The sequence below is a fragment of the Haliotis cracherodii genome, unplaced genomic scaffold, assembly GCF_022045235.1.
Source record: "Haliotis cracherodii isolate W230 unplaced genomic scaffold, xgHalCrac1.p SCAF_2, whole genome shotgun sequence".
Classification (NCBI taxonomy): Eukaryota; Metazoa; Mollusca; class Gastropoda; order Lepetellida; family Haliotidae; genus Haliotis; species Haliotis cracherodii.
The window spans coordinates 71,977,494-71,989,558 of record NW_027266275.1 but is presented as its reverse complement, the minus strand read 5'-3'; the positions used below and the strand labels follow the sequence as shown (position 1 = coordinate 71,989,558).

Sequence of the window (12,065 nt, the reverse complement as noted above, 5' to 3'; positions counted from 1 at the left end):
TGTCATGAGCAATGGCCCTCATTGTTGGAGGCACAAGGATACACAATTAGCCAGGCCACACACTGACCGGCAGTCATTAGTCAGCTTTTTACGCATGGGGACCGTTCAGGTTAGAAGAGGTCCCCAATAACCAATGCTGATAGGCTGTTTGCATCTCATTGTATCCCAATTGTCTGGACTGATGCTTATGATCAATCACTGGATTGTCTGACCCGGATTTGATTATGTACAAGGTGTCTTTATATAGCTGGAATATTCCTGAGTGCAGCATTTAAACAAACAAAATATAGGGGCGGCAGACCAGTTCTAGCTTGGAATCCCAGTTGGGGAGTCAGCAAATCTTCATTAACTCCTGAGTGCAAGAGTTATAACACACATCACGATTTGAAGCAACTGTGATGACATGATTCCAACTGATCCTCAAAGCAAGGAGACTCTCATGCGTGTTTGTAACTCAATCTACAGCAACCCTAGGTTCTTGCCACACATCTCAACATCACAGCTGACCACCTCACGTGCATCACCTGAGACTAATATAAGTTCATGCAAACTACAAGGGCTGTAACCATACACTTTAAGGGGAGGAGACACTCTCCTTACAAACTAAACGACTCAGCGATATGGTTCTCCTAATGAGGCACCAAGTCTGGCGTGCACCTCTCTGTGGATTGTTACAGCCCTGACACTAACCAATTCTAATTAAGCACAGGTTCCCCATTGTTAGTCAGTAGGTTAGTCTGATCTGTTAACTAGGAGGCAACAAGGAGGTTAGAACTGCATACATTTGAACGTCTTACACGCCTTGACCACAATGCTCTCTGGATGACCAAAGCGAATCATAGAGCTTAGAAGATCGCAACTCCTCTACTTGAACATCGACTTATGACAGCCGGAGAGCTTAGACGATCGTAACTCCCATACTTTAACAAAGACTTGAGACAGTCTTATTGTTTAGATGATCGTAACTCCCATACTTTAACAAAGACTTGAGACAGTGTTAGTGTTTAGATGATCGTAACACCCATACTTTAACAAAGACTTGAGACAGTCTTAGTGTTTAGATGATCGTAACACCCATACTTTAACAAAGACTTGAGACAGTCTTAGTGTTTAGATGATCGTAACACCCATACTTTAACAAAGACTTGAGACAGTCTTAGTGTTTAGATGATCGTAACACCTATACCTTAACAATCGTAACTCTCATACTTTAACATAGACTTACAACAATCGTACTGCTGAGGCGATCGTAACTCTAACACTTTAAAACAGACTTGCAACAGTCGGAGTGCTTAGATTATTGTTATTCGCTTGTCATGCTGAAGACCCGGGTTCGATTCCCCACATGGGTACATTGTATGAAGCCCATTTCTGGTGTCTCCCACTGTAATATTGCTGGAATATTGGTAAAAGCGGCGTAAAACCTTACTCACATATTTCAAGACCACAGGGCCCTGATAGTGATTGTAGATGTTAGCAACAGTGAATAGAATGTCAGAAATACATGTTTAAAGTATAATGTGTTAAACGGAGAAAGGGTTGTTTCATCTATCACCATATCACTGTACTACTGTGCAGCACTAACATCAGGAACAAGTCATACATAATACAACATGCCGTAATCTAGGACAAGAATTTATGCACCAGTCCAAATAGCAATTGACGGATTGGGAAATTTGTTCAGATTAGTAAGAGCTTTTCTTTATTCTTCTTCATAAACGTAAATATGTCTTTGAACATTCTCATTTGAGTAATACAACTAGCAACGTCAATAACAGCAGCAATGTCAGTAACACCAACAGCCCCAGCATGCCAACATCAACATCAAACCTTCAGCTGTATCAACTCCTGGCGTCGTGGAGGGGCCCTGTATGGGTTGGTGGACAATTGGGGGAGGCCCTGATAGGCAGACAGGTCATTAAATAGTACAGATAAATAGAATGTCCTATAAAATGTAAGGTAAGAAAAAAGCTAAAAGTTTACATCATCAACACTTGTTATTTCTAAACAGATGTACATATCTTAATCAGGTTGATACAAATATAATCAAGTCGTTATGCTACATGAAAGGGTGAATTAGTTTAAACAAAAATGTCTGACTGTGAAAAAAGTAAAATAATCTCAATGGTGCTGAGAAGAACACATCACACAGATTAGAGAATGAAATGAGAACTACATACTTCAGAATGACAGTGTGAGTGGACTGAAGGAACTATGGGAACTCACCGAGCTCACCTCCCTGGCGAGACTCTGTCTGATGCTGGCGTTCATCTCCAGGCTCTGCCGCAACCGCTAAAATAAAGACAAGAATATGCGTCAGACATCACACGCAACACCATGGAAGGTACATATATGAACAGGATGCAGGTTCTGCCGAGCTGCATTACTACAGTCATAAGATCTCAGTAGTCTATTGACCTCTTGTGTGAACAGTGTTGCCGATCACAGAGCTTGTAGCCAGAACCACATGGAGTACACACAAGATCAGGAGCTGATGCAGCAAGTCACAGTGAGCCAGCTTATGTAGGAGGGGGGTAGAAAGTGTAGGCACACAACTCCTTACTCTAATGTCTGCTAGTGAGAGAGTCAGACACAGCTCCTTACCCTAACTTCTGCCAGTGTGAGAGTCAGACATAGCTCCTTACACTAACTTCTGCCAGTGTGAGAGTCAGACATAGCTCCTTACCCTAACTTCTGCCAGTGTGAGAGTCAGACATAGCTCCTTACCCTGACGTCTGCCAATGTGAGTGTCAGACGGTCGTTGAGCTCCTCCTCCTGGCGTATCTGGGCCGCCTTCCGCTTGAGGTAGCTCGTCTTGCGGCTGCTGCCAGGCCTGCTGCTGCTGCTGGTGGGACGGCTGCCGTCATGGCCACGAGCGTCTATCTCCAGGTCACTGTCCGAGTCATACCTCTGCTCCACATAAAGCCACACCAATGGAAACGTGTTATCCATTCTTTTGATAATGATTATTCAACTTTATACAAGAGTTTTCTGCATATTGGATATCTAACATTTCAGAGAAGTAATGTGATTGTAATGGTTATTGAATCAAAAATCCTGAATGCCAACCTTGCAGTACCATCTTTACAATCTATACAGAAGACAAAAAAAAGGGACCCACCTGGTCTCTCTCATCTCCGGAGCTGCGGTAGTCGCCACTGTCGTCCATCTCGAAGTCGTCCTCGTAGTTGCCCGTCATAATATCTGACACCGAATCACACCATGAGTAAACAACCATGGTACTGGGTGAGTGTTCTCATTGCTGACATGTATCACCAAGTTAACAGAAGGGGCACGACTAACCAAAGTTCATAACCGGGACAATTCAAACCTATAAGCTGTGGTTCCTGGTACTACCAAGGGAAGCAACTCTGCACAGTGAATCGTGGTGCCTTAGTAGACATGTGTCCCCTTTTCTTACTTGAAACAGGACAACTTTTTCATACTATTGGTATAAGTATTAATTACACAGTGAGTGAGGGGGGATCATCGCTGCTTCAAACAATATTTCAGTTATATGACATAGTTTAAGCATAATGTTAGAGGTCATAGACATTACCATGGTTACCACTTTTGTGAAACCCACACGCATGGTGGTAACAAAGCCTGGATCATAACTGGGGCAAAATAGGGAATGTGGGATGCTGAAGAATATGACATGACTTGATTGATAAAGGGCCAAGTCAAACCCATGATCAACATATCCTGATACAGCTAAGGGATGCAACTCTACTTATCGAATTGTGACACCACAACAGAGCCAACTATGACCATCCATACCAAAATGATATCAACACATACTAAAAGCTGTCACATGAAAGCACCCTTCTAATCATCTTATTCTCATCTATCAACAAGCCTCAATGAACAAAATTTGTAAGCTAAGAAAAAGTAGAAATGTGTCCGAGTCAAATGAAACATTTCAGTTCTTCATGCCAGTATAGATATGAGAAGTACGCACTTGGCGCCCTGACTTTTCTCTTGTCTCCCGAAGCAGTGGTGATGTCCACCGAGCCCACATTCCAGCCTTTCCTGCGATTCTTGGAGGGAGCGGTGCGAGCTCGCTGCTTCTCCTCCTGAATACGGCGCTCCTCAGCTCCCAGCTCCACCAGGTCCTTTGCGTTCAGGTAGATGTTCCGCCGCATCTCTGTGACAACAGCATCAGCAATCAACACCACACATACTTCCGGGCCTCTGTTTGACTGGGCCATTATTGGGTGATCTTTGACCCAGCTTACACTGAATCACGATTAGCTTACATTATGAGAGGGGGGATGTGGCTACATAACGTGAGAACAGAATATGACTACAGAAAGTGACTACAGAAAGTGACAACAGAAAGTGACTACAGAACGTGACTAAAGAAAGTGACTGAAGAAAGTGACTATAGAAAGTGACTGAAGAAAGTGACTACAGAACGTGACTAAAGAAAGTGACTACAGAATGTGACTGCAGAAAGTGACTGCAGAAAGTGACTACAGAAAGTGACTACAGAACATGACTACAGAAAGTGACTACAGAAAGTGACTACAGAACGTGACTACAGAAAGTGACTACATAACGTGACTACAGAAAGTGACTACAGAACATGACTACAGAAAGTGACTACATAACGTGACTACAGAAAGTGACTACAGAAAGTGACTACATAACGTGACTACAGAAAGTGACTACAGAACGTGACTACAGAACATGACTACAGAAAGTGACTACAGAACATGACTACAGAAAGTGACTACAGAAAGTGACTACAGAACGTGACTACAGAACATGACTACAGAAAGTGACTACAGAATATGACTACAGAAAGTGACTACAGAACATGACTACAGAACATGACTACAGAAAGTGACTACAGAACATGACTACAGAAAGTGACTACAGAACATGACTACAGAAAGTGACTACAGAAAGTGACTACAGAACGTGACTACAGAACATGACTACAGAACATGACTACAGAAAGTGACTACAGAACATGACTACAGAAAGTGACTACAGAAAGTGACTACAGAATATGACTACAGAACGTGACTACAGAACGTGACTACAGAACATGACTACAGAAAGTGACTACAGAACATGACTACAGAACATGTTTTATTTCATATCCTAAGCTTGATGTGGTGGACATCACCTTGTACCTGCACATTACACGGATACATTCTTGCTTAGCGCCCCGTCATCTGACTCTCCTTAAATGGGTGCTTGTCTCAGGCCATCTCAGTCTACTTGATTGAACTAATTCAAAACCCACATTGTTTGTCTATAAACTTAATGGCACTGCGTACATCATTCTGGCATGCATTACACCCATACACTGTCTTAGATTCATAACTGCCATTCACACAAATTCTACACTGCAACCGTACTTGGCACCAGATTACTGATAGTCCCCCCTTAACTTCTGTATCAGTACAAGACGATACACTTGCTAAAATATATTACTTACTACGTACTCGTTTAATGACCCCCAGCAATTTTGTCAGTCAAATATCGTAAAATGTGTTTAATTAGAATTCCAAGTTCACTGCCAAAAATAGCAGCTACGAACTTGTATCTACACCTAGCTTTTCCTTTAGAACATGCTTCAAAATATTCATAGTCAAGACGTTTCCACATAACTTGATGTAAATATGTGTACCGCGGTACCAGGGGTCCGGAAAATTTAAAATCCCAATCGGACATTTGCATTTAGGCCACGCCCCCTTCAAATAGCATATTTTAGGACGACTTTTCACACACATTACAAGTTGTTATCATATTGTGACCTTTATATAGTGATACGTATCGTATTGTGACCTTGCTGTATCGTTTCACACCTACTGTCCTCTACATCCCTCTTCACGAGATCATACTTAAAGGGGACCCTGGGATCCTTGACATTTGCTGCTGTGAACCGAGGACCTGCTAAATCCTTAACTGTTAACATCAGGGTTATGACAAGGATCCATTGATTTTCATGCTTAATTTCACACTCTGACGCAGTGGTGACTTATCATAACACCACTGCCACAGGCTAATTTGCATATCACGTGACCAGACTTTTCTCTTGTTTGGGCTTCGATGACAGCACGTGGAACTGTACAACCAATGTAAACCTAGGATAACTACACAAATGGAAACAGTTTTTCACGATTTAGGATATTTTCTCAATGAAAGTTAACCATTCTATGACATATGTTTATCTAGATATGTAAACTTGTCAAAAAGTGAAACAGATGAAAAACATATGCAATATCTTGAATGGACTGTGTAAGATGTGTACTATGCTACTATGCTGGTCACATGGAACTCTGGGTTCTTCTGGAACTTAATTTCAACTCCTGCATACCAAGAACTGAACTACCCCGCACTGTCCAACACAACATCCTGACAGCCATTCAGACATGTAGCAGACCCACCTCCAGCTGTTTTGGGCAACTTGACTTTGCCGACACTTTTCCCTGTTGGTTGTGCCATGGGCAGGTCCCGCTCGGCGTTGGCGCCATTCACGTACAGAGCGAAGCCTTGTTCCTTACGCTCCATCTGGATCTGACGGGAGTTCTTCTCCCGGAGCTTCTTAATCAGCCTGTGTGCACAACATGCAGTTCTACTAATGTGGGACATGATCAATGTATTTAGTTCCCATACTGAAACCTAACTTATGTATCTGTATTGTTGTGTGGCAGTAGAAACTGTGTAAATGTATTTGTGGTACTTGTCAGAGGCAGTAATTGATTGACATACTAGTGTTCTGTGTCTGCTTGTTGTTTAACCCTGCACTTGGCAATATTCCAGCTACATGACAGCTGTCTGTAAATAATTGAGTCTGGACCAGACAATCCAGTGATATAAATCATGAGCATCGATCTACACAATTGGGATGTGATGACATGCATCAACCAAGTCAGCGAGCCTGACCCCCTGATCCTGTTAGTTGCCTCTTACGACAAGCATCGTCACCTCATACAGCAAGCATGGGTCCGTGTCACTGGGAGACACTAATAGCTACTGTGTGTAACCGGTCCTCATTTTAGAGGGCTCTCAAGACATAGGGAACTAGAGACTTACCCTGCCCCCAATCGCCTTGGGCTGCCTTACCATATAACCATATACTCTTCTCCAATTTATCTGTTACAACCATACGTTCTCCAGTTTACCTGTCACAACCATACGTTCTCTAGTTTACCTGTCACAACCATACGTTCTCCAGTTTACCTGTCACAACCATACATTCTCCAGTTTACCTGTCACAACCATACACTCTCCAGTTTACCTGTCACAACCATACGTTCTCCAGTTTACCTGTCACAACCATACGTTCTCCAGTTTACCTGTCACAACCATACACTCTCCAGTTTACCTGTCACAACCATACACTCTCCAGTTTACCTGTCACAACCATACACTCTCCAGTTTACCTGTCACAACCATACATTCTCCAGTTTACCTGTCACAACCATACACTCTCCAGTTTACCTGTCACAACCATACGTTCTCTAGTTTACCTGTCACAACCATACACTCTCCAGTTTACCTGTCACAACCATACGTTCTCCAGTTTACCTGTCACAACCATACACTCTCCAGTTTACCTGTCACAACCATACACTCTCCAGTTTACCTGTCACAACCATACATTCTCCAGTTTACCTGTCACAACCATACACTCTCCAGTTTACCTGTCACAACCATACACTCTCCAGTTTACCTGTCACAACCATACACTCTCCAGTTTACCTTTATTAACCATACATTTTCCAAACTACCTGTTATAATCATACATTCTTCAGTTTACCCGTTATAACCATGTATTATCAAGATTACCTGTTATAACCATAACCATAAACTCTCCGGCTTACCTGTTCTTTTCCTGGAGTAACATGAGGTACTCCTCATGGTGGGGAAAGATTTCTTCCCGAACTGCTGGTGCCTGAAACATCAAATATACAGCATGATACATGCCTAAGTTAAAACTAATCAAATAATATATATACGGTTAGTAGACACAGAACACTCAGCAAAATCTGTGCTGCGAAGTGTTAAACACTAGTACATCCCAGCGTAATCATGTGCTATATTTAGAACAAGAAAGTCACGTGACAGTCAGCTGATGTTGTCTGCTTGCCTTAGTTATTACACAGTCGGATGCGGGAGTTAGGGGTTGCAAATCAGCAAGTAATGTGAGTGAATGGTCGGCGCAGTCTCTGGATCTCAATATCACGGAGATCATTTGGTTAAAAATTAAAAGAAGTCCTCAAACACAGGGGGCAACTAACAGTAACTCCGCTGAACATTTCACAGCTATCAATGATGTTTGGATCAATATTGGTTTGGAGTATATTCACAGAGTTGCAAATAATAGCTCGTTCCAACATCTGTGACGGGTCAATTTCGACATGACGACATATTCTGATATTCGACAAATATTTGACGATACAAAAATACCTAAATTTAGTGGATATTTCATCGAGATATCGCAGATAGAAAATTACCGTTTCTTACAAAAGTATGGCTTATTGAAAATGGCTGCCGCTTTGGCATCAGTGCACAGGTCATGTTAAAAAACATAATACTGGCAATGTGTACAAACAGTGAACTTTTCATATAACTATGAGGACAGCTTGCAGATCATTTCACGATTTTTAGAACTTCCAACTTGGTTGTTAAATGTAAACAAATTGTTGGGTCACGTGAATTTTGAAGATGTTCAAAGTAAACCCAAATGATGCCTAAATCGTAATAGAAGTCTCAGATGTATTCAGTTAATAAACAGAGGAAAATGTTTTAATGAAATTTAAACTAATAGGCTGGTAACAAAACTGGAAATAACTTCTTTGAATTTGGTACCCCATGGAACAGAAATCGTGACCCCTCAACAGCTTGCTCAACAGGATTCTCGATACCCTTAACATCTGATTCCTCCGAGAATACTTAAAAATGTGTGTATATTATAGGATAATTAGTAATGTCAGTTGAATGGTAATAACATTTAATTTAATATATATTTCTTTCTTTACATTGTCAACTTTTGCAGGAATTATTTGTGATCAGTTGTTGATTTTGTTGGCATGTGGGGGACAACAGTGTGTGTTATCAGTTTTCTAGGTCTTCAAAAATATTTAGATGTTTTGATAGTAATTAAATATTCAAAGTGATAAAGACATGAAATAGCAACTGTTGTTAAGGGGATTGCAGTTTGACTGGCAAAAAATATATTATATTCTTTCGAAGATATTTTATGGAACACTGCGCTTTCATCAATTTCCAGGTGTAGAATGTATCGAATCTAGAAATATTGTTCAGTTATCATTTAAATAGTGGTGACAGTTCATCATATATTAATTAAATAATAAGTATTGGTCCAGGATCACACTTTGTTAATTAGCAACAATTAAGTCTTTTATTTCCATCAGAAGGCAGTGTGCTTGCCATGTGCTGCAGGCAGAAAATGTGGACGAGTAACAGGAAGTTGAAAAGACTAATGACGTTCACAATTTTTATGAATTACATTTGAATGAATAATTCTCATTTTTCAAATTTTAGGGTAAAATCAGGAATATAAAGTACTGTAGCATATTCTAAACTTTAAATCCAACTTGCTGTTTGGCCACTAAAATTGTTCAGAATCTGTAATTCTTGCATGGTGGAGATTCTTGCAGACGGGTACATTCGTGAAAACTCTTCCAGCAGTGGTGCCTTTTCTAAAGGCGATTATCATCTAAAATAGGGTCATTTGTGGTGAGGTGAAATGGGGTTGCATTCAAGATTATTGCACTTATATATAGCGATGTGCATAGATGTGTGTGTTTGGCTGCTTGTACTAGTCTGGACTCATGTTGATTTTATAGTGCTAGCCCACAGAGATACCATGCCACAGTTCAACATGAATACCCCACTCAGTCATAGTATACTGACTCAGAGTCGACCAATTCTTGTTTACCAGACAGGGTAACAACAAGTACCATGTCTTAACTTCTTTGGGCACGATTGTTTGTGATCTGAAATGTACATGGTAAGAAGGAGAAAGTGTTGTGTGTATATCCATACAGTTTGTCTATGGTATCTTTCCAAAATCCCTTTGATAATTGGATTTTTAGGACATTGTTGGTGTTTTGACCTTCATGCCACGTCCTGCCAATGTCAAGTGTTTTGCATGCATTTTTAAATTTGACCCCTTATTGTTTGTTTTCTTGATTTCTGAGGGGATTTAGGTGACAAAAATAATCTTTTAATAACTTTAATGTTGTTGAGCACAGTTTTAAATGGAATAAGCTTTTTGTGCATTATTAAAGTGTTTATGTTGTGATTACAAACACTCGTTTTGTGGATCAGGATCAACAGTGATGCGCACTCCACCATTGTCCACTGAAGCCAGATCTCTGCAAGGTCTGATCAGGCAGAAATATTAATGAAGTAAAGTAACTTACTTTGATCTACTTACGTTTTTAGATACTATAATTTTCATTTGATGAAAATTTTGTTACTTGACACAATGTTTTTTTCTTCTGTTTTCTGGTATGTTTGATGAACTCATGTCTAAGAGTTCAATGCAAGATAAACACAATTTTACTTATCATTTTTGGATGAAAAATTCAGTCATATTTATAGTTTTGTTTATTGAATAGATAATTCATGGACATTCTGTTCATAATCTTAAAACGTTTTAAGATGATTGGATTGATAATTTTTAAGATAATTGATTCTTTATTTATATATATAAATGTAGATGTAATTGAAAGTTGTAAAATTCAGATAGTTTCAGAAAAAATTAAATTGTTTGTAAACAAATGGCTGCCATATTATCAGTGATGAATTCTTATGACCATCGACTGCATACATACATAACCTGTATACTATAACCAAAATAATATAAAGTTCTAGATCAGTTATGTAAAATTCACCTTCATTAAATACTACAGTCAAGTCTTGTTAATCCGACAATCGGCTTTATCTGACACTAATGATGGGCTATTTAGTCCGTTAATCCGACAGTCTCACACTCCGACACATCTAATTTGCAACAAATTACGGAAATCACTCATTAATCATTCTTCTTAATCGGACAGGACTAACAGGAAGTCAACGTTAGCCACTTAGAAAGCAGCTCTTGTAAGCTTTGCGGTACCAGTTTCAAACTTGCGACTTCCATTCCAGACTATGCTCTTTAAAGTATTTGAATATGTCGTACAGTTTGTGACAGTTGTTTTGGGTCGAGCTTTAGAGGTTGCATGATAAGAAAACATATTCCTCTAACAATGAAACATAACAATATGAATATTTCATTTTCATTTTTTTATTACGTGTTTGTATCGTTATCTATAGTGTAGTTGTCTGATTTTTTATCACGAACGTTGATACTGCTTAATTTCGTTTATCCAACATACTCGTTAATCCGTCATAATCATATGCAACCAACCATGTCGGATTAATGGGACTTTTTTGTATTTTCTTAAACTACTCAAAACTTACATCAATAGGCACTTGGACGACTGGATCACCCTTGCCCCATTTCTTCCTTGACTTACTGGCTGCAATAAAACACAGAACTCTTAGTTAATGGCAGCTGTTCATACTTTATGCGTTCATACACGTTACTGGCCTTATAGTCATGAAATACAAGATTATCATTTAATAACAAGGCAATTACAATAAAGGAAATGCATAATTAATTGACACAATGCTAAAACAGTGGAGTATCCACAAGTTACTGGAACTGAACATGCTCAACAATTGTTGACATAAATGGTATAACAGAGATCAGATGGATATGTACCCCATGCACCTTTCTGTATCTTAAACATGCACCCTAACCAAAACGCAGAAATGTGCTTCAGTTTGGAATAACATGGCACTGGAAGCACGGCAAGTCTATTGTACAATGCACATAACAGGTTCCTTTCCTGACTTGCGTCGTTTGCAAAACAACCAGAGACCACAGAGACACCCAACACTGGCCTCTGCCATGCAATCATATGAACAGCAGAAATGATCAACTTGGAAAATAACTCTTTATTTTTGTTCAATCCCATTGTAATCTGTGAATGATGTTAAATCATTCACCATAAAAAATTACGGACAAA

The 12,065-nt window shown here is 39.8% G+C and overlaps 1 protein-coding gene across 3 annotated transcripts in view; it reads right to left on the bottom strand.

The window, feature by feature from the left end:
• The window catches only part of LOC139468468 (katanin-interacting protein-like), a 60,472-nt gene that overhangs the window by 47,873 nt on the left and 534 nt on the right, over window positions 1-12,065 (bottom strand). For 2 of the 3 annotated variants that reach the window (XM_071250437.1, XM_071250438.1), the window contains exons 2-9: window positions 11,455-11,513; window positions 7,845-7,915; window positions 6,405-6,571; window positions 3,962-4,147; window positions 3,122-3,204; window positions 2,728-2,910; window positions 2,227-2,292; window positions 1,831-1,899 (exon numbers count right to left, since the gene is read on the bottom strand). In XM_071250437.1, the coding sequence (XP_071106538.1) occupies window positions 1,831-1,899; window positions 2,227-2,292; window positions 2,728-2,910; window positions 3,122-3,204; window positions 3,962-4,147; window positions 6,405-6,571; window positions 7,845-7,915; window positions 11,455-11,513 (884 nt within the window). The remainder of the gene's footprint in view (window positions 1-1,830; window positions 1,900-2,226; window positions 2,293-2,727; window positions 2,911-3,121; window positions 3,205-3,961; window positions 4,148-6,404; window positions 6,572-7,844; window positions 7,916-11,454; window positions 11,514-12,065) is intronic. The other variant, XM_071250439.1, reaches the window with a different exon arrangement.